The sequence below is a fragment of the Vanrija albida genome (genome assembly GCF_041260175.1).
Source record: "Vanrija albida strain AlHP1 chromosome Unknown contig_5, whole genome shotgun sequence".
NCBI lineage: Eukaryota > Fungi > Basidiomycota > Tremellomycetes > Trichosporonales > Trichosporonaceae > Vanrija > Vanrija albida.
In genome coordinates this window covers 689,920-711,170 of record NW_027191424.1, presented here as the reverse complement: position 1 = coordinate 711,170, position 21,251 = coordinate 689,920, and the positions used below count along the sequence as shown (strand labels likewise).

General features: G+C 62.6%; 6 protein-coding genes across 6 annotated transcripts; 2 read left to right on the top strand and 4 right to left on the bottom strand.

Moving 5' to 3' along the window:
* Positions 1-105: 105 nt before the first annotated feature.
* On the bottom strand, positions 106-1,306 carry MEU1 (S-methyl-5-thioadenosine phosphorylase; the record flags this gene model as incomplete). The annotated part of the gene is made up of 5 exons (XM_069354856.1): positions 106-491; positions 689-1,106; positions 1,140-1,161; positions 1,199-1,256; positions 1,291-1,306. The coding sequence occupies 5 exons, from the start codon at positions 1,304-1,306 to the stop codon at positions 106-108; spliced, it is 900 nt and encodes a 299-aa protein (XP_069206927.1).
* Positions 1,307-2,208: 902 nt separating this feature from the next.
* Q8F55_006395 (uncharacterized protein) lies at positions 2,209-2,569 on the top strand (the record flags this gene model as incomplete). Its single annotated transcript, XM_069354855.1, has 2 exons — positions 2,209-2,296; positions 2,331-2,569. 2 exons carry the CDS (start codon positions 2,209-2,211, stop codon positions 2,567-2,569), a joined length of 327 nt encoding a protein of 108 aa, XP_069206926.1.
* Positions 2,570-3,217: 648 nt separating this feature from the next.
* On the bottom strand, positions 3,218-5,011 carry DBP8 (putative RNA helicase; the record flags this gene model as incomplete). Its single annotated transcript, XM_069354854.1, has 2 exons — positions 3,218-3,304; positions 3,341-5,011. 2 exons carry the CDS (start codon positions 5,009-5,011, stop codon positions 3,218-3,220), a joined length of 1,758 nt encoding a protein of 585 aa, XP_069206925.1.
* A 1,950-nt stretch (positions 5,012-6,961) lies between these two features.
* Q8F55_006393 (uncharacterized protein) lies at positions 6,962-10,612 on the top strand (the record flags this gene model as incomplete). The annotated part of the gene is made up of 7 exons (XM_069354853.1): positions 6,962-7,243; positions 7,294-8,164; positions 8,199-8,248; positions 8,284-9,379; positions 9,415-9,520; positions 9,557-9,974; positions 10,013-10,612. 7 exons carry the CDS (start codon positions 6,962-6,964, stop codon positions 10,610-10,612), a joined length of 3,423 nt encoding a protein of 1,140 aa, XP_069206924.1.
* Positions 10,613-10,896: 284 nt separating this feature from the next.
* Positions 10,897-15,023, bottom strand: Q8F55_006392 (uncharacterized protein; the record flags this gene model as incomplete). The annotated part of the gene is made up of 6 exons (XM_069354852.1): positions 10,897-13,314; positions 13,365-14,051; positions 14,088-14,206; positions 14,258-14,336; positions 14,374-14,822; positions 14,876-15,023. 6 exons carry the CDS (start codon positions 15,021-15,023, stop codon positions 10,897-10,899), a joined length of 3,900 nt encoding a protein of 1,299 aa, XP_069206923.1.
* A 529-nt stretch (positions 15,024-15,552) lies between these two features.
* On the bottom strand, positions 15,553-20,877 carry SRB8 (RNA polymerase II mediator complex subunit; the record flags this gene model as incomplete). The annotated part of the gene is made up of 6 exons (XM_069354851.1): positions 15,553-16,379; positions 16,423-16,495; positions 16,557-20,316; positions 20,366-20,487; positions 20,525-20,634; positions 20,673-20,877. 6 exons carry the CDS (start codon positions 20,875-20,877, stop codon positions 15,553-15,555), a joined length of 5,097 nt encoding a protein of 1,698 aa, XP_069206922.1.
* Between the last annotated feature and the right edge of the window lie 374 nt (positions 20,878-21,251).

Genomic DNA, 21,251 nt, shown 5'->3' with positions numbered 1-21,251 from the left:
AGCAAGGTTGAGCTGCTCTGGCCCACGACCACCGCTGGTGCGTCGCGGCGCCGCCCTATGCATCTATCTACTAACGCCGGCGTCAAAGCACCCCCACGCCCACGCCTACTCAAAGTACGGCAGGATGAACGAGTACTTCTTCTTGGCCTCGGCCGACTGGCTCTCGGCGCGGGTGATGCACGCGAAGCGCATCGAGCCCTTGATCTCGTCGAGCTCGCCCGACTCGACGTGCTTGGCGACCTCCTCGAGGATGCCGGCGGCGACGGCGCGCGAGTTGCCGGCGTTGGTGTGCAGCGTCTTGACGACCTCCTCGACGGTCACAGGCGCCTCTCCGACGCGCCACGCGTCGTAGTCGGTGGCCGTGCAGATGAGCGTGTAGTCGATCTCGGCCTCGCGCGCGAGCTTGGCCTCGGGGATGACCGACATGTTGATGATGTCGCCGCCCCACTGGCGGTACATGAGGGACTCGGCGCGGGTCGAGAAGGCGGGGCCTGGGTTGGTCAGCGGGGGGTGTTTGGGCGGCTCGGGCATCGGGGGCGGGGGTTGAGGCGGCTGTGTGGCTGCGTGGCTGGTGCTTGCCCAGGCTTGCACGTTCTCGCAAGGCTAGCCGCTGCTACCTAGCCGCTCCTGCCCTTCGCCCTACTTCGCTCGTCCGCTTGCTCGCTGCGCTCGCTGCGCTCGCACTCACCCTCCATGCACACAACCGTCTTGCCAGTGTGCACGGCGACACCCGAGTCCTTGAGGATCTCAGCCACGCGCGGCGCGACAAACTTGTTGAGCTTGTTGCTGAACGGGTCGCCAAACATCGAGTGGACGACGACGCCGTCGCCGCGGAAGAAGGTGTCGGCGCGGATGCCCTTTGTGCGGTCGATGATCTGGTCAGGGATGACAAAGTGGCCGGGGGCAATCTCCTCGCGGAGCGAGCCGACGGCCGAGAACGCGACGATGGCCTGCACGCCGAGGTGCTTGAGCGCGGCGATGTTGGCGCGGCCCGGCACCTCGGTGGGCGTGATGGTGTGGTGGGCGCCGTGGCGGGAGATGAAGGCGATCTCGGTGCCGTTGGGGAGGGTCGAGATCGAGATGGGCGAGGAGGGCTTGCCCCAGGGCTATTGTCAGCGCGACCCCAGCAGCTGCCTTACAGTGTCGACCTCGACGGTGCGGCTTGACGTCAGCGCTTGCAAACGGGAGGGGGACGTACACAAACTTGAGGTTGTCGAGATGGTACAGCCCCGAGCCGCCGATGACGCCGATGAGGACTGGGGTGAGCTGCCTCCATGACGCCGCACCCACCCTTGCTCTGTGCCATTTTGATGCGAGTTGTTGCGATGCGAGATAGCATCGCGCATCGAGCGCGCATAAACGTGGGCGGGGGGGTAAGCTGGCTAAAGAAAGCGATGGTGACATATGGATTTTTTGGTCCCGTGGGTGTGGGGCTCCGGGTGAGCCGTGCGCTCGGGGCATTAGAAACTTGATTAGGAGGGAGGTCACGTGGGGGATTAGGAGTTGGGTTATGTTGTGTCGTATTCCCGGGGTTTGCCACGCGGCCCATCGCTTGACGTTGGCCCGATTGTTGGCCGCGCGGCGGTGGACCGGCCAGACGCGCACGCCGCGCACGCCACGGCAAACCCTGGGCGAGATGAGATCTGGTCGCGGCGGGCCCGGTTACGAGCGGCCTGGGCGGGATGCATTGCACGCGTGGACGAGAGAGAGACGAGCAGGACAATAGCATGTGGGTGGGTGGGGGCAGCCCTGCGTGCGCTGACAGGTGCGCGTCGCTGTGCTGCCTGCATGCGGCGTGTGTTGTGCCACCGACGGCGCAACGACGACGGGTGACCCGATCCACGAGCCCTGCCTCCTGCTTGCGGTGTTGCTGTCCTCGATCTCGCTTGGCCCATACCCCGGCCGGCGCCGCCTGAGGATGCACTCCGGGCCAACTGCGGATGGAGAGTTTGTCGTCAGGGCGTAATCTCGTCCAGTCCATCCGCGGGTCGCAGGCCTGGCCATGTTGTGGCTTGGCCGAGTGCTCCTCTGCTGGCTGGGTCCTCCCAGCTCTCTGCCTGCTCGTCTGCAGCACGATCCAGCACGCGCACACAGTCGCCGTTGCGCCGGCTTGGCACGCTATAACTACACCTGTGCCAGATCGTCGCCCCGCACTCATTCACATTCACCACCCCGCGTGCAGGTTTCTCATTCTCCATCTCCCCAACCATGGCCCCAGTCCCAACAGCGCCAGAGCTCGCCTTCTGCGCCGCCCAGCTCGAGCGCACGCGCATCACCGACCTCCTCATCCTCTGCTGTAAGCCCCCCTGCCGGAGCAAACTAACCCCCAGTCGGGATAGGCATCGGCGTGCTCTTCTTCGCGATCGCGCACGACGTCTTCGTCACGCACGGCGGCGTGTGCCGCGGCGCGGCGGGCCCCAGGCGGTGTCGGCACGCGCGTGCGCTCCCCGTGGCCCTCTTCGTCCCGGATAGCAGCGACGCCGATTCGGAGGACAGCGAGCCCGAGGCGCCGAGGAGGCCGTACACTGGCCGCGTGAGGCGCGTGCGCGCTGAGCGTGAGAAGAGCTAGGCCGAGGGGATCGTCACGGACACGGACACGCACACGGACACTCGGCGCCGTCGCCGCTGCCATCACTGCCACCACTACTGCTACCACTACTGCCACCACTACATGCATGTGTGTACCATACGCCGCCGCCGACGCCGCCGCCCAGACGCACGTTCGTCCCGCCCCCGAAGGCACGCCGCCGCACCCCGGAATGCTAGCAGCGGCCTAGTTCCTCGGCGGTTGCCTGGCGACGGCGGCGACCTCGCTCGGTGACATCAGAGGTGACAACGACGGACGACTAGTTTCACCAACACGCTGCGCGCCCGCTCGCACGACCACACGCCGACACTGCACTGCTTGGAGGGTCGTCGGCGCCAGGCCCGGCGCCGCTGCCTCGCTTGCGAACACAACGCACCGCCTCGCGGGAAATGCAGTATTAATGGCATGGTCTATGTCTACAGAGTGTTGGCGTGGCTCCTGGCGTTCGTCAGCGGCGTCCCACTCGCACGAGCAGGGGAGGGGAGAGCAGGATCAGATATTGAAAAATAGTAGTCTCAAGGCGCTTTGCGCTCGAAGTGAGCTGAGTAGATGTATCATCACATAGGGTGGGGCAAGTCGTGGGGGCACAGGGCGGGAGACAAGTCGTGTAAGAGGCCAACTCCACGTACCTCACTTCGCCGCGTCCCTCCTCGCACGCTTGATCGCCTTGGCCTTGTTGATCGCCTGGCGCTCGCCAAAGCCTGAGTCGTGCATCTCCTGCGCGGGTCAGCATCATTAGACTTGTATACCCACCATGGTTGCCACTCGCCGCGCAACCGAGACCTTGTTGAGGTTCTCGAGCACGGGCTCTTCCGGCAGCTCGAGCTCCGTAAGTGTCACCTTGACCTCGTCCTCGATGCTCTTGACGAGCTCGACGTCGCGCTCCGTCACAACCGTCACGGCGACACCGCCGCGCCCGGCACGAGCAGTACGACCGACACGGTGCACGTAGTCGTCGCCGCGGCGCGGGCAGTCCCAGTTGATGACCATTGCGACTTCGGGAATGTCGAGACCACGCGAGCCGACGTCGGTCGTCACCAGCACCGGCACCTCGGCGGCGCGGAAGCGCGCGAGCGACAGCAAGCGCTGTGGCTGGGTGAGGTGCGAGTGCAGCGGCACGGACGGGACGCCCAGCTCCTGCAGCATCAGGTGCACGAGGTGTGCGGTCGCACACCGCTGCGTGAACACTATTGTTGGCGGGATGGCCGCGGCCTCGTCGTCCTCTGGCGTCTCGGAGCGCTGCCTCTTGCCGCGCTGCTGCTTCTTCTTCTCCTTCGGCTTGGCGACCTTGTGCCGCAGTGCGACATCAATGTCGGAAGGCGGGTGCAGCAGCAGGTAGTAAAGGTACGGGTCGCGGATCTGGCTCGGGATGAAGAGGTACTTCTGCTTCAGGCGGTCGACGGTGAGCGTGTCGGATGCCACGCGGTAGACGAACGGCGGCTGCTTGCCGGGCGGAGGAGGCTTCTTCGCCAAGTCCATGATCGCGTCCGAGATGGTGGCGGTGAAGAGCAATGTCTGGCGCTTGGCCGGGATCTGCTCGAACAGGAACGCGAGTTCTGGCGCAAACGTCGGCGTGAGCATGCGGTCTGCCTCGTCGAGCACGAGCGTGCGGACGCGCGACAGCTTGCCCTTGCCCACCGCATCCGAGCGGAGCAGGTCGACCAACCGACCCGGAGTCGCGACGATAACGTGGGGGCGGCGCTCGAGCTCCTGCGCCTGCGAGAGCATGTCCATGCCGCCGACGATCGTCGCCGTCGTCAGGCCGAGCGGGCGGCCGATGGCGAGGAACTGCTCGCTGAGCTGGTACGCGAGCTCACGGGTGGGCGTGAGCACGACGGCGTACACGCCGAACGGGTCGCGCGCGATCGACTCGAGGATGGGCAGCGCGAACGCCATCGTCTTACCGCTGCCCGTCTTGGCGCCGCCGATGCAGTCGCGCCCGGCGAGGATGGGCGGCACGCACGCCGACTGGATCTCGGTCGGCTTGCGGATGTTCATGACTGCCAGCGCGTTGATGATTGGCACCGAGAGGCCGAGGGACGCGAAAGTGTCGTGGGCTGCGGCGCGGGGGCCGTCGAAGGCGTCCGCGGGGGAGGCGGCGGCCTTGCCCTTCACGTCAGCGCGGGCAGGGAGCTTGACGCGCGAGGTTGTGGCCACTGAGGCGGCGGGCTGGCGGGGAGCTGGTGATGGAGAGCGAGAGGAGGAGGGCGAGACGGCCGGGCCGGCATCGCTGTCCTCCCCAGAGTCATTGCCAGACTCGTCAGAGTCAGAGCCGGAGCCTTCCTCGTCGTCGTCGTCACTGCCGGCGGTGGCCTGCGCCTGGGCCTGAGCGAGCATGGCCTTCATGACATCGCTCTGGTCGAGAACTCCGGCGCCCGCGCCGTTGGTGTCGCTCTTGCGCTTTTTTGTCGTCGTTCCGGACATGGTTACTGGGTGAGATTGGACGAGGTCGTGTTTTGACATCATGGTTTGGCTGGAAAATCTTGAATGTTGCAAGTGGAGGTGGTGGAATCACGTGGGATAGTGGGGTTGCTACGATCTCCGCGCCCGGCCCAGCCGTAGACTTGTGAGTGGAGGTAGGCTCGGTGAGACTTGCTAGCCTTGTACGCTCTGCTCTGCACATTGACTCACCCACTCTCACTCTGCCTCTCGCAGTCCGTCCTTGGCATGCCTCACCTCTCCACCCAACTCCCCCCCTGCGCCCTTGCACGCAGATGCGACACGGGGGGCACCCTCCCCCACCCTGCGCACTGATGCGCGGCCGGGGCGCACCGCGGCGCCAGGCAGGTCGCGGATCTTTGCTCGCCGACGCCACTTGGACGCTGAGCACAGTCCGCTCCAACAATGTCTGTCTCGACAATTTCCACGAGCGCCAGAGCCATCAAATTCAAACTCGTCACGCGGGCAGGCGTGAGCCTCTTCAACTCTACCTGATCAATGTCTCGCCATTGTCGTGGCTCGGCGCCCTTCCCTGCGCTAGTTTGAGCCTGCAACACCTGAAACTGATACAAAACGGCCCAAACGGGCAAAGTCAATGGGGCCAGTGCGCGGCGAATGACGCCCTTTGGCGCCCGGCCAGGCCAGGCGCGAGCTTTGTCGTGGCGCCGGCGTTGCGACGGCGTCCGGCACATAGCGCTCGCGCGCGCGCTGCCCGACGCCCGTTCCATGTCTCGTCGCCGCCGCCGTCGCCGGCGCCATGTTCAGGTCTACAATGCGCAATGGGCTTCAAGCTTTGCCGCAACCTCGAGAGGCCAGAGCGTTCTCGAGCCCTCGCGCTGTCTCGCTGCCTCGGCTCACGACAGCACCATTCTCGCGACGCGCGCGCACGCACTGTCGACGACGACACGAGCTTGAGTCTCCGACCCCTCCCTCTACTACTTCTAACTACTACGACTACTACAATCATCTTCACACTCACTCACACTCTTTTCCCATTCCATCAGCGACGAGGTTCTAACCACTCTGGGCGTCATTGTCAAGGCACACTACACTCTGCGCCCTCACCCCTCACGGTCCTCCTCGTCGTCCCTCGTCCCTCACGACAACCTCGGCCTCGACTGCAGGTCTCATCACTCAGACACATCACCCCATCGCATAATCTACCCATCGCCGCGTCACGCCCATCACTGCACACACCAACAGTGCCCATCTCATCCGTCTGTCTTCACACCCAACTTGGATCTTCTCCTCTTAGCGCCCTGGTCAGTTCTCTTCTAGCCCATCCTTTCCGCGCCGTGACTTTGGAGGGAGCAGGCAGCTGGCTACCTTGCACGCCTCTGTCATAAACTCCCTCACCCCACCCACCCCTGGTCCATGGGTCCACATGCTGGCCCCTAACCACCTACCGTCCACCTTCCTTCCTTCCTCGCCTTCCCCCCTTGACACCTTGATCAAGGCAACTGTCCTGGTCCAGCCCAGTCACGCCCATCCCATATCCCAGACGACCATTCACCCACTCCCACTACCTTTCGTCGCCATCTCTCTTCCCCTTTCCATCTCCCATCTCACATGTTCTCACGAAAGACTAACAAGTCTCCAGACTACGCTCACCGTCACCACCCTCTCCCCCAGACCACAGCCCACCACCTTGGCAACGACTTTGCTCCAGCATTCCTCGCCGTACCTTCCCCATCGACGTCCGTCTTCCCATCAGATTCCCTTCCTCCGGGCCGCCTATCGTCGTCGTCCTCCAGGTCCAGCCACTCAGTCCTCAGCAAGGCCGACCCCTTCGCCCGTGTCTTCCCTCGCCCTCCGACAGATACAAGTCGAGAGACCCCGTTTATCCGACCAGGATCTGTTCGTTCCGTTACCCCAATACCCAACAGGAGCCCCACACCGCGTTCACCCCTACCCTCGGACGACCACCCGTTCATCATGTCGCACTCGTTTGAGCAGTCGCGCGATGGCTCGAAGAAGAAGAGCCCGGTGACTCCTTCCTCGCCCCCAGGAGACATTCACCTCGAGATTGGTGAATCTGCCGATCGCGTGGGTGCGCTGTCGTCCGCCTCGGATAGCGTGGGCGTGATTGGCAGCTTTGACAAACGCCTCAACCGCTCAGTCATGAGCCTCGGCGCCAAAGTCAAAGCCGAAAAGGTCTTAGGAGCCGACCCGCAGCCGCGCCTTGCTTCGCTCTACTTGGTTTCCGGTCTTGGCAAGGTGAGCACGCCGCGAAAGGGCTTGTGCTGTTCGGATCTGACGTTGGCAAGGAACCCGCCCAATGGTCGCTATCAGACTCGGACGCCACACTAGGCGTTCAGCCCCTGGAGGATTCGCTCGGGGTCTTCTGGCGCCCCGACATGCTCGGTAGTACCTTTAGTGGTGAGAAGAGCGAGGAGTGGAGCAACCGCCAGACCAAGTCCTCCAACCGGAGCTTGGGCTCGGTCCTTCGCCGTGACATTTCGGCCAAGACGGTCCCAGGAGCCGGCCCGGAAGGCGCCTCGCGTCTCGTCGCCAGAACCATGAAGTACGCCCACCCAAAGGACGTCGAGGTCGTCAACTCTACCCTGGCGCCACCGACTACCTGCCACACCTTCACCTTCAGTGTGTCCCGTAAGAGCACATTGACTGCAGTGGCAGCTCAGAATGACCGCAAGGGCAGCTCGCGCACCGGCGTCGACGTCGACCAGTTCCAGTCAGTCACCACCGAGGCTCCTTCGGCCACGCCTGGTATTGGTCAGGAGCACCTCCGCGGCACGACCTATGGATCCGACCTCGTTTTCCATGGCGTGACTCTCACTGTTTGGTCGCACGCCGACAAGGAGCGCGCTGCAAAGCTCAAGATCTTCAAGCAGCGCACCGCTTCCCGTCCCCGCGCCGACTCGCTCCTTTCAGAGGCGGCTGCACGCGACAAGTCTCGCCGCCGCCGTGTGCAATCAAAGACGCCTTGGTCTTCGTCCGCCAAGGGCAAGGGTGCTCCCTCCGACTACACCGCCACTGACACCGAGGTCACTGGTGTCAGCGATTCGGACTTAGAGACGACCTTTACCAACGACCCCACCGAGTACTCGGTTGGCGATGCTGCCCAGGCCTTCGGCGAGTCGAGCGATGTTTTCTGGATGCCTTATGCTTTGACTCTGGGTGAGTGACTCACGGGGACCATTCCTGACGCCAGTTTCTCGATACCCCATTTACGATGTCATGCAGGACTACCTTCGTCTCAGTGTGAGTTGAAAGTGCCCGGCAGCGCTGACGAACAGTGGGCCCGATACTCCAAGGATGCCCGCTCCCACATGAGGCAGATCTTCTCGCTCCTCAACACCGACGCCCCTCGCGCCGGAGACCCTTTCCGTCTCCCCATTGGTACCAACTCAGAGGACGAGGTAGCCATCGAGGCTACCATGCCTGGTGCTCTGGACTTTGAGATCCGTACGGTCAAGGTCGACTTCCAGATGTGGCCGCTGTTCCAAGCCCTCGACATTGACCACATCCTCACCTGTGTCGAAGTCGCGTTAACCAACTCTGGAAGGGTCATCTTCTGCTCGCGCCACCCCGGCATGCTCGGTACCGCCGTCGACACACTCAAGTACATTGTCGAGCTCCGCGGCTGGGATGGTATCGCTCTTCCCAACATCCACACCCGCGACACGACCTTCATTGTCGAGGACCCGGGACCGTACATTATCGGTATTGCCACGGAGGCCCGCTACCTCGTGACCCCCCCGCCAGAGGTCGTTGTCGTCGACCTTGACACAAACTCGCTTACTGTCAAGTCCCTTCCTGCCGCCGCTCTGCCCTCCCGTCAGAAGCGCGAGAAGGCCAGACACAGGTTGATGAGTGCTCTTGGCCACACTTACCCATCGGAGCACTCAGTCGCCATCGACTATCGCGCGACCTTCCCCAAGGGAATCTTCCGCAACATCAACAACGTCACCCATGGTCCTGTCCGCCCTCGCTACCTTGGCGAGCGTCTTGACCCTCCCGAGTGGTGGAACCAGAGCGCGGTGGTTGCTGTATTTGACAGGATTCTTGCCGACAAGCACAAGAAGCCGACGTTCTTTGAGCGTCTCACCAAGTCGGGCAACGCGCGCGTTCAGGAGCAGCTCACTGCAAACGAGCGTCTCGCCAAGGCCATGATGCGCAAGCGTGCTCTGCACTATGTCGAACGCCGTGACGACTTTGAGCTCAAGGTTGCTCGTATCACTCGCCGCCTCCAAAAGCTCATCCAAGAGGGTGAACACTGGAAGCACCGCTTCGAGCTTTTCGAGAAGTATGCCGAGCGGCTCTCTCAAGAGGCCAACGATCTCAAGGCCAAGATCGACAAGGAGCAGCGCGAGGCCCGCCGTCTGTCAAACAGTGAGTTTCCGCTATCGTTCGTTTCTAACAGGCAGTCAACAACGAGCAGGTCAAGGAGAACGCCGAGCTGGCCAACAAGCTCGTTCAGACTGAAAGCGCCCGAGCCGAGGCCATGCGCCAGCTGTCCGACATGCACCACTCGTACGTGTCGCTCTTTTCAACACGACTGACATGTAGCATCCAGGAGCTGGAGCGCGAGCGCAACGAGATCATGGACGTCATCGAGATGCAGATCACCAATGCTCTCCAGCACATGCCCTTCCTCGACAGCGAACACGACTCTCCTCACAGCCCCGAGTCACCAGAGAAGCAGTCTGCGTCGACGCCGCCAGACTCGCCCCCAACCTCGCCCAAGTCGTTGTCATCGACAATCCGAGACAAGGCCCGGCTTCGCCCCGGCACGCGAGACTCGACGCAGACGCGGTTCAGTGTAGACACTCAGCCCATGAGTGTAATCGGTGCCCTTCACCAGGGATCTGTCCGCCGTGGCCTCGGCTCGATCCTCGACAGCGACCAGATCAGCACGGCCGATCGCCTTTTGTCGAGCTCCAAGAACGACAGTGTGGCCAGCCGCGTGGCAATCATTCAGGCCAAGGTAAGTCTCATTGCGGTGGGCACGACCTGACACCCCAGCTCGAACTCGCTCTCGCCCCTGCCCGCGAGGCAGGCGATCCCGAGCAGGAGGAGGCCCCGGAGGAGACGGAGCAAGCGCTCGAGGACGAGGCGAACCAGGACCCGAACCGTGTTCTCCCGGTCATCAAGGAGCCGACGTCACCCACGCCGGAGCGCAACGCCAGCCCCGACCCCGCCTCTTCGTCCCGCCGCACCAACAATGTCTCTCTCACGACCAGTGATGCGGGCAGTGTGATGAGTAACGGTGATGCCGAATCCGATGTCAGCACCCCCGAGCCAAGTCAGGCGCGTCCGGCGCCCGTCTTCCGCCCCGTCGTTCTCCGCCCCCCTCCTCGCAGGGTCACTCAGAAGAAGAGCTACGAGTCGATCGGGTCGACCAAGCTCTCCCCAGCAGCCGATGTCAAGCAGTTCCCCACGACGGAAGCCCCGGTTGAGAGCGAGGTTCTTCTCACGCTCGCCGACTCCAACCACGAGAGAGCGCACGTCAACGGCGGGCCGGAGAAGACCACTCGCACACGCAAGGAGTCGAGTGTCAGCACTGCGTCCCGCCCTTCCTCTATCCAGTCGACCATGACTGTCACGTTTGGCCCCCGAAAGTAATAATGTCCGCCGTGTCCTCGGTGTGGAAGGGCAGTGCGGGCCGCTGCCTTGACCTTGTCACCCTTTGTTTATCTCTTTCCTCTCTCACTCCGCTCGCCATATCATCCATAGCCTGTCCGCTTCGACATGTGCAAAGCCATAGAAGACGACCCAGTAACAAACGGTAATGCATGTGACCAATTAAGGACAGGTACAGGAGTGGCGTCAAATAATGCAAGTTGCCTCTGATGTTGTGATGTGATACTATGTGCAATGGGGATGGAAAGAAACGGGAAGTGATCAGGTCAACTGAACAGCTGCATGAGTTCGTCGGCCTTTTGCTCCATGAGCTCCTGGCGCGACATGTTCTTGAGGGACAGATTGGCGAGGTTTGCCTTCTTTTGCTGAATGTCGGAGAGCCTCTTCTCCACCGAGTCCTTGACCATGAGCTTGATGGCTGTGACGGGGCGCTTCTGGCCGAGACGGTGGATGCGGTCGATCGCCTGGGCCTCGACCGACGGGTTCCAGTACGGATCCACGAGATATGCACGCGACGCGCTCGTCAAGTTGAGGCCCACACCACCTGCGCGCGTCGAGACGAGCATGACCTCGATCTTCTTCTTTGTGCGCAGGTCGTCCATCGCCCGGGCACGTTCCTCGCGCGTCATGGTGCCGTCCAGGCGACAGAAGCGAATGTTGGCCTCGTCCAGCATGTCGCCGATGCGGTCGAGCATGGTCGTCCACTGCGAGAAGACGACACTCTTGACCGCGATGGGCGCGCCATCATCATCGAGCTCAATGACCTCGTCGTCGGGACTGCCCTGGAACCATGGGTCGTAGTTCTCCGAGTACTTGTTGCGCTTCGAGAAACGCATGAGCTCGTCCAGTAGATACTGCATCTTGGTGGACAAGTTGGGGCGCTCGCCAGGCGGGCGGACATACTTGCGTCTCGTCGACTTCTTGGGTTGTGGCTCTGCCGCGTCTTGATCGTCGGCTGGAGGGTCGACTTGGATGATGTCATAGTCGAGCTGCAGCATCTGGTCGCAGACGCCACATTGCCGCGTGACTCCCTTGAGGCCCTTGGGGTATTGAGGCCAGACGGAGCGCTTGAAGCAAGTGTAGCAGATGATGTGCATGCACTTGGTCAGGATGGGTCTCACCTGGACCTTTTTGCCCTTCTTGTCGACCAGTTCGGGCTTGGGCCCCTCCTCAGCGCCGCCGAGCCCCAAGGATGGGAAGTAGGGCGCATAGTCCTTGTTGCACTCTGCGCACACGGCACCCTCGGCCGTGTCCTTGAGGAAGCAGAGGACGGATTGTGCGCGGGCAAGGCTGAGGCCGTGGCGTTCGATGCCCTGGATGGCGACATCGTACTCCATAATGGTGCCGTCGTAGTCTTCCTCGACTGCACCCGAGCTAGGAAGATCGGTGTGGTTGCAAGTCTGGCGGAGGCGCAGAAGGTGCTGAAGTACATGGGCGTAGTTCTTGGTAAGCTCCTTCTTGGCCTGCATCTCGTTGACCTCGATCTTGACTTCCTCGAGACGGGCGTCGTAAATCTTGCGTTCGTCCTCGCGGAGCTCGAGCCAAAGCTGGACCTCTTTACGGGGTGGGAGGCTGAGAATCTTGGCGCCAGTATCTGTGGTCGAGTCCTTGGTGCGACGCAAGGTACAGGCTCGCATGATAAGTTGCAGGCGGGCAATACCGACCGGGTCACCAGCTTTGCAAGGGGTGATGATGAACTTGTTGAAGACCTCCTTGTCGTCCACCGGACCCAAGCGGAGGAACTTGAACAACGCCCAGACATCCTCGATCCTGTTCTGGATCGGGGTACCTGTCAGCGCAATGCGACGGTCGGCCTCGAGGTAACATGATGCCTTGCAAGCGACCGTGGCCGACGACTTGATGCTGTGGGCCTCGTCCAGGACGACACGGAACCAGTCAATCTGCTGGAGAGGGCTGCGCTGTTCCGATGTGGCACCCAGCTTTCGCCTGGGCTGCTTCTTGGTCGTCCGTAAGGCTTCGACAATGTCCGCAGGCTTGATATCAGACTCGCGGTCGCCCTTGGTGGAGCGCGAACCAGACCCTGGTCTTGTCGAGTCGACGGGGCCACTCTCATCGCTGCTGTTGACACCGGTGTCTGCTGGTGTTGATTCGTCGTCACCACCGCAGGTCGCACACTGCTTCGAGTACTCGTTGGCGAGTGTGCTGTAAGACGTGATGACGACATCAAACTCGGCAAGGAACCGTGGGTCGGCCTTTCGTGACGTGCCGTGGTAGATGTATACGCGGAGTTTGTCATCAGGGTCCTCATCACTGCTGCTCTTGTCATCCCGCTCCTTCTTGACGTTGGCAGAAGTGCCACCGATGACCTCGACATCGCCGTCCCAGTGCTCCTTGAACTGGTCCTCCCAGTTGGTGATGGTCGACATGGGGCAAACGAGCAAGGTGGCCTTGGAGCGCTTGACGATTTGTGCGCGGCGCGCTCGCAGAGCAGCGGACGCCTCGTCGTCTCGTGGACGCTTCTTCCTCTTCTTGGAGCTCTCTGCCCCCAAGTCGTCATCAGGCATGCCAAAGACTCTGGTGCTCATGGCCGACGCGCCAATCTCCTCCTTGCAGTCGTCCTCATCGAGCTCGACCTTCTCGAGTGGTTTGCGAGACCATGCTCCAGCCTCGGCGCGGGTGGCAGCGATGAGCGATACGACCGAAAGCGTCTTGCCAAGACCCATCTGAAAGTGTCAGCGAGTGCACCCCAGCTCGCCTACCCGTCAGCACTCACGTCGTCTGCCAAGATCGCTCCCCTTGCGTCCTTTGGCCGCTCGCCCTTCTTGAGGCGGACACGCTCGTTGGTGATCTTGTTTTTCCAGACACGAGGGCGTCCCTTGTCGTCGGGCTGGGGCTCCCAAAGGGATCTAGAGTTGTCGTCTTTTGGGTCTCGTGATTCTGACCGCTCCTTCTCGTTTCCGTTGGACGCGTCGTCGACCTTCTCTCCCTTTTCCTTCTTGACCTTTGAGAAGCGCTTGCGGGCCGACTTGAGGCTTGTCCAGTCCTGCTCGCCCTGGAGGAGGAAGGTGAGCGCCTTGCGCTGGTGAGGGAAGAGCTCGGTTCTGATCCACGGTCCGGGATCGCTCTGCTCGAGTTCTTGCCCGTTTTCCAAGTTCTTGAACACCTCTTCGACCTGCTTGCGTTGCACCTCGACCTGGTTGGCCTTGTCTATCTGGGGGTTGAAGCTGCTGGATGACCCTCCGCCGTAGTGACTGCGCTGGGCGTTCATGTACAGGTCGTACGCGATGCGTCCACTGCCGTGGGCGTTGACGTATTCTGGCTGCTCGCCGTGGCGGTTCGGGTCGTATGGGGGCATGGGGTCGAGGAGGTAGAGATTATGGGCGACGAGCGTCGACCTGATGTAGTTGATGTTTGAAGGCAGCGTAAACACCATGACATTGATGCGGACCTCAAACATGTTCTGCACCGTCAGCCCCGCCGAGCTCCCATCACTCACCCCATCAGGCTGCAAGCGCATGGCGAAGCCTTCCAGCCGACACAGCCCTCGCGTGAGCATCTGGATAAGGACCTCGGACACTGCGGGGTCAAGGTCGCCAATGTACGTCGTCATGCCGGCTGCGAGATTAGCAGAGCTCCAGCACTCGGTCGCTGCACGAGCCAACTCACGCGTCATGACTTGGATGACGTCTCTGCTGACGGCACTCCACGGCTCGTCGGGGCGCGTCGGCTGACCTGCGCGGCGAAGCTGCTGTCAGCTCATCGGCACGACCTTTGCCACCCACCTTCAACTTTACGCGGATCATCTCAACACCGCGAAAGTTGACAATCTCCCACGGGTCACGGCTGCCCGGCGGCGGCTGCTGGCCCTGCACGACCGCCTGGTTCGGGTAGAGCATGATGGCGCGGGACATGAAGGCGCCGATGCAGACTGGCTTCTTGGGGTTGGCGTTTGGGCGGATCTGGACCGTGTCGACGTCGATAGCCGTCGCCTGCGACGTCCCCGAGCTCGGCGACGGCGTAGGCCCAGAAAAACTAAACGAGGGGAGGGAGGGCACGACGGGGACGCGGGGCGTGCTCGGTGCGGCCGGCACGCCGCCGAACGACGACGGGCCGGCACTGGCAAACGCCGAGCTACCCCCCGCCGAGGCTGCAAACCCGTTGCTGAAGCGGTTTGCGTTCGCGTTCATGGCTGCTGCCGGCCCGTGAGATGCCGTGATGGAGAAGTCAGAGACTGGGCGTTAGCAAAAGGAGATGAGGAGAGAAGATGGAGCGGGCGAGACTCACTCGTGCTCGCGGGCGGCCCGTGCGCGGACAGATCGGCAGCGACTGCAGCTGCAGCACCACCTCGCCGCTGAGACGCGGCGGGCGCCTCCTCGCCGTCCGAGAGGTCGGTGAGGTCGATCGGCGGCGCGACGTCGGGCGCGAGGGTCATGTCCGAAGAGAAGAGAAGCGGGGTGGGGGGTGGGGTGGGTGAGTGGAGGCGGGGGGGCTGCGGCGTCAGGCGCCAGGGTGGTAAAAGACGCAGAGTCGAGCCGAGAGGGAGAGAGTGTATGTGCCGCCAGCGGGCACTCTATGTTGCTGGCTCTATGAGGTGGGTTGAAGAGTTGATGATGGTGACAAAGATGCGAGGTGTCGCCGTGACTTGGCCGTCGGCGCCGCGGTCGTCGCCGAAGGATGGGATGGAGGGGGGTTTGTGTGCCAAGTGTTGCCACCGAAAGTGTCAAAATTGGAGTCACCCCCCGCCGAATTCAAATCAGACCCAGCCGATTGTAATGTCCGACCTTGTGTTAATCAAATTGGATCCGATTCCCGTTGCTGACTCATGCCTCCCGTCACCACCGAGAATCTTCTCGGCCACACCTCCGCTCCGCTCAGATCATGCATACAATGTGCGAGGCAGACTCTACAATACAATCAATCCACTCCATGCTATGCGCACACGCGGCCATACACGCAAGCGTCTAGCTCTTGCGCCGGCCCTTGACATCCTTGCCTGATACACTCCGCACTCCCTTGCCTGCAGTCGCCTTGCGTGCCGTCTGCCCAGCCGAAACGGCACCAGACGTCTTTCGTGGCGCTTTGCCTCCAGTCACCTGACGTCCACTCGCAGTGGACTTTGAGCTCGTCCGCGGTCTCTTGGCCGCCGGCTTTGACGTATCCTCCTCCTCGTCGCTTCCGTCATCCGAGTCGATAGCGATCGGGTCCACCACCGTGCCGCTCTGCTTTGCGGCCGAGACTGGGATGCGTGTGCTCAGACGCCGAACCTTCGCCGGGACAGCCGGCATGGCAATGGTCAAGGTCTCCTCGTCGGCGATTGCACTCCCGTCATCGCGGGCAAACAAGATGGTCGCAGTCTGGCGCGCCGCAATCGGCTCGCCCGCAAAGCCGTTGCCCAGAGTTCGCTCCGCCGCCGAGTTCTCCCACGGGCGCGACTCGTCCTCGACGGCGTCAGGTACTTCGTCGCGGGTGATTTGAGGCCGGAACAGCGCAATGGGGATCGAAGCAGTGTCCTTGAGCGCCTTGCTCGCGAGGAACAGGTCGGGATGGCGCTGGACTGGCACCGTCACCATCTGCTCAATCATCTCCCAAGGTCGGTCATCGAGCGCGATGCCGACGTCGTCCACCAGGACATGCGAGCCGCTCAGCGCCATAGCCCTGAACGCCTGGGCCGGTCGTGGGAGCGCGCTGGAGAATGCGGGGTAGCGTGATACAAGCTCCTGCACTCGCTCGGTCGAGGTTTCATACAGCAGGGCCTGGTGGACACTCGAGGACGAGGACGGCGGAGTGCCTACATTTGTCAGCACATACTCGCCCGCCGCAGTTGCACTCACTGTCCACCAGGTAGATCAGCAGGTCGCGCATCGAATCCAGGTCATTGTGTGCCGGAGAGGCCCCGCAGATTGCCTAGGTCGGTGATCAGCATTGGTCATGACCGAGGTGCCACCCTGTGGCGGTTCGTACTCACGACTGCAAGGTGCAGGACGGCCACTGCGAGGGCGGCATAGTCCGGCTTGGGCGCGGTAGGTAACTGCAACTCGGCAGGTGGCACGGCAAGGACGAAACGGAGAAGTCGGAGTACGACCTTCAGCACGTCCCCCGGGTCGGCGGGCTTGGCGCCAGGGAGGAGCTGCATCTCCTCCTCGGGAGAGATACGGCGCTCGAGGGATTGGAACGCGACAGTCAGCAGCGAGAAGAGGCGGTCTCGCGCCGCAGTTGTGGTCGGGTCCAGGCGCTCTTGGCGTGTCGCGGAGCCAATGACCCGGAGCACAAGATCGATGGCCAACGCGGTCTTTTCGACCGTGTGCTGGTCCTCCGCACTCAGGAGGTGCGACAGCAGAACACCGAGACGGTCAAGGCCGACCGAGAGAATCTCCTGCGCAACCACCGAGTCGGCGCCGCGGAAGGCCTCGACTAAGAGGTCGACGTCGTCCGTGCTCGCCTCTCGGTCGAGGGATGACCGAACGAGGCGGGATAGCGACTGTCGCGCCTCGACCGGCTCCTCGTTGTTTGCAATCCGCATCGTTAAGCGCTTGAACTCGACACGCATCTCGAGGACAATCCGTGTCCACCTCCATGCACTGTAGCGAACTCCGCGGTCGAGGCCAGAGATGGACGACGATGACGACGAAGACGAAGGCGTCTTCTTCGACCCCGCCACACTGTCCGACATGATGAGCTTGAGATGCTCGACCATGCCTGACTCGAGCGACGAGTCGCTGGTCCTCTTGATCCAGTCATTGGACAGGAACGCATCCTTAAGGACGTCGAGATTGCGGAACGCGGCCGTCTTGAACTGGGGGAGGACGGCAAGTCCACGGAAGATGTTGCTGATGAGGTCCCGTGTCTTCTCAGGTACAACCTTGGAGTGCTCCAGCACCACGAGGACGGGAAGGTGCTGGATGAGGCCCTCAACGTTGGCCTTCGAGAAGACTGTCGCGCGCGCTGTCTGGACAATGTACGCTTCACGGAGGTTGGCTGGCGCGAGACTCTTGTGCGGGCCGCAGAGGAGCAGCTGCTGCGTCATAGTCACAGCCCATTCGATGGCGTGCGTCCTCTTGCTGGACAGGCGGGGGTGGGGTGCCGACACGACGCTCGCAGCGTGCTTGAGCTCGGGGAAGATGAGGCGCTCGAACAGGGAGAGCGAGCCGATTCGGCGTGAGACAACGAGCAGAAGGAGGAATCGAACCACCGGCGGCACGTTACGACGGCCGAACAGGTCGACACGGGTCGCCGGTGTCAGCGATTCGAGCCAGGTCGAGAGCACCGAGCTGAGCGAGCCGTCACCGGCATGGTCGTCGACCTCGCCGACGTGCGCGACTGCAGCAGCCGCCGAGTTCGACGAGCTGGGGTCGCCAGCCTGGACGCCGGCAATGATGGTCGTCCACCACGTCGAGGCCCATGTCGAAAACTTGCCGTGGCGAGTGAAGAGCTTTGGCGCGAGCGAGATGGCCCTCGCAGAGTCACCTTTGCTGATGATCTGCTTGAGCCCCTCCATGCTCTGCTCCATATCGACGGTGAATGCGGGCGTTGGGGGCGACTCTGGCCTCTGCCTCTCCGTCGCCGCACGAACCTCCGACTCGGAGGCCGTCGGAAGGCGGCCCTGTCTCGCAATCTGCAGCAGCAGCGTCGCCAGAGGAGCGAAGAAGCGTCCCTTGCGCTGCATAGCACGGAAGCGCTCCATGAGTGCAGTCGTGATCTGGTTCCAGCGGTCAATCGAGGTCCAGACGTGTGCGTCGCCCTTGATCGAGTCAATGATGACGAGAAGAATCTCCTCGTCCTCGGTGCCGGTGATACCACGAACGATGAAATCAGCCAGTGTCGAGTATCCTCTGCACTGCTGGAAGATGTTCATGACGCGGGCGTAGGTCGACGCGTCCATGGCGGGCTGTGAGCCGCTGCGCTGAAATATTCTCACTGCAGCAGCAAAGAGCCAGAAGCGCGAGTGTACGAACTGGAAGCGCGTGATGCCTGCGGCCGAGGGTAACGCATAGTCGATGCTCTCGCGGATGAGAGCGCTCTGACCGTACCGCTTGAGGCCAAACAGCTCGGGCACATACTCCTTGACTTCCTGGCGATACGTGTCGAGGGCGAGGTCCTCCTCCATCTGGTCACGTTCTCTCTGCTCGCCATCTCCACTGATGACGAGCCTGCGCTGCTCGAGCAAGTCGCTGGCCTCAACAAAGATGGGCATGGCGTTGAGAAGCGCCAGGTGGTGAGATGGCTTGTCGGCGTTGGTGTTGAAGCGCGCGCTGTGCCCGCAGGCTATAAGCGTCTTCATGTACCGGCCGTACGAGAACAGGCCCTGTCGTGTGAGCTCGCCGAACGAGATGCCGATGGCAAGGACGTTGTCCGCCCTCTGTGCGGCCAGGGACGTGTCAAGCCACTTGTATAGGATCGGGAAGAAGTCAAAGTGGTCGTCGGGCCGGTAGTCCTCGTGCCAGTCGAGCCACTTCTTGAACAGCGTGTAGACGGCGTACGGGCGGTGGATACCCATCTGGTAGAGACCCATTGCCCAGTTGAGCGCGATCGAGACCTTCTCCTCAAACTTCTCGATATCAATCTTGGCCGAGTTGGGTGCGCACGAGCCGTTGAAGTACGACTTGCACAGCGCCGCCATGTCGGTCTCGGCGCAGATCGAGTCAAGCTTCTGAATGTCGGCCATCTGCTGTCTCCGCGGGCTGGTGCTGGTATCGACTGCGACGGGCTTGAACACGAGTGCGTCGTTGCGGCGGCCAAGCTCCTTGAATGTCGGTGTGTTCGACTCGACCAGCGTCGCCAGCAGTGCCTGATGCCTCGTCCACGTTATGGGCGAGAGCAGGACCTCGGGGTCGGCCTCGTACAGAGTCCTCACGATGGAAGACAGCTGCTCCTCGACCTTTGCCAAGGCCTCCTTTGCCGGAGACACGCGAATCTCTTCAATCTTGGCGCATGCCGCACGTACGCAGTGGCGCCCAATGTACGCGTACTCTGACACGTAAGCCAGGCTCTCGTGCAGAAGCTGGGTAACGAAGCCGAGCTGCGCAAGGTTGGCGGAACCGAGGAAGTCTGCGAGCCAGGACACGAGGAGGCGTGACGCGATGAGGCGCTTGCGGTATAGTTCTCGCAACAGTGCGTTCGAATACTGCCACTTCGCAAGCCACCTCGCGCGGCTCTTGTCGTCTCCGAGGACACCCGTCGGCGCCTTGGGCGGACCCGGCGGCGCCGGTGTGTTCGCCGCCGACACGGCCGCTGGCTTTGTGCCTTTGGCTGGCAGAACCAAGTGCCCCAGCTGTATTCTCAGCCATGCCGTAAAGGCGTTGGTAAACTCGGAAGTGTACCAGTCGTTGCTGTTTTGCGGTGGGGCAGCCGCGGGAGCTGCCGTCGCCGTCGAGCTGGGCGTCGCCGCGACCGGCGACGGCGCCTGGACTGCCGCGACCGTCGGCTGCGCTCTTCCGCGGTGTGCTGAGATCTCGTTGGCGCCGAGCACACGGATGAACCAAAGCGCTCGGTCGAGCGGGATCGGCTCCGCCGGCGCCTGCGGCCTCGCCGCGGCCGCGACACCCGTCACGCGGGGCTGCGGCGGCATGAACATTGTGTCGAGCAAATCCACGCCCTTGAACCCGTGTGGGACGGGGTTGCGCATGAGCCGAGTGAGCGGGATCGCGGGGTTGGCGAGGTCGGTGAGGAACTGTAGCCTCTTGGTATCGTTGTACGTGACGCGCACGGGGATACGGAACGAGCGCTCGCTGCGGTCATTGTCAGCTCTCACCCCATCCCATCCAGCTCGGTACTCACGAGAACGCCGGCATGCTCGCGTTGCGCTGGGTGATGATCTCCTGCCCGAGTTCCATGAGCTTGTCGAGCCCGCCGCCCTGGAGCTGCTGGTACACTGGGCCGTGCATCGAGAAGCTCTCGGCCTAGACTGTGTCAGCGCCGTCGTCGTCCCCCACCCACCGTGGCATTGACAGGCGGCTTGAATGCAAAGCCCTGCTTGACAAACTGCTCTGTCAACTCGTCCTCTGGCTGTCCGAAGCCCGGGCGGCTCGGGTAGAAGTCGGGGTATCCTGCGCATCAGAAAGCGGCCCCAGGACGCTCAGCTCACCCAGATCAGCACGCGAGTTGAACACCGTGCGCCATGGGGGTGGGGAAAACTCCTCGACCGGCACCGGGTCCGCGAGCGGCCCGCCGTCGTTGGCGCCCGCGAGGCCAGACGAGCGGCGCCGGCTGCCCGGCGCCTTGCCCCCCGTCGCTGGGTGCGCGCCAGACCCGGAGCGGACGTGCCCCTGGGCGTATCGCGCCGTCGGCATCAAGGTGTGGTGGGGTGGGCTGTGGGGGGTGGGTGTGGGAGGGGAGTGGTAGGTCGAGGTCGGGTGGGCGGGATCACGCCGGAGCCATGCTTTGGCTGGTGGGGCGGGGTGCGCGGCGCAACGGGTGATGTGGTAGATGACAAGTGGTGGATGCGAGAGAGGGGAAGAACGAGTTTGTCGCTGCGACGAGCGCTGCGAGCGGCAATGCAATCTGGCTGGGGTGGGTGGGTGGCCGAGTTGAGCAGCGGTGGGATTCCAGGCACGGGGGGGCTCATCCGACATCGACGACCGACAGCGAAGACGCAATCAGCGCCGCGACAAACCGCAACGACGGCCATTCAACTCATTCAACCACAACGTGCATTCCACTCGAC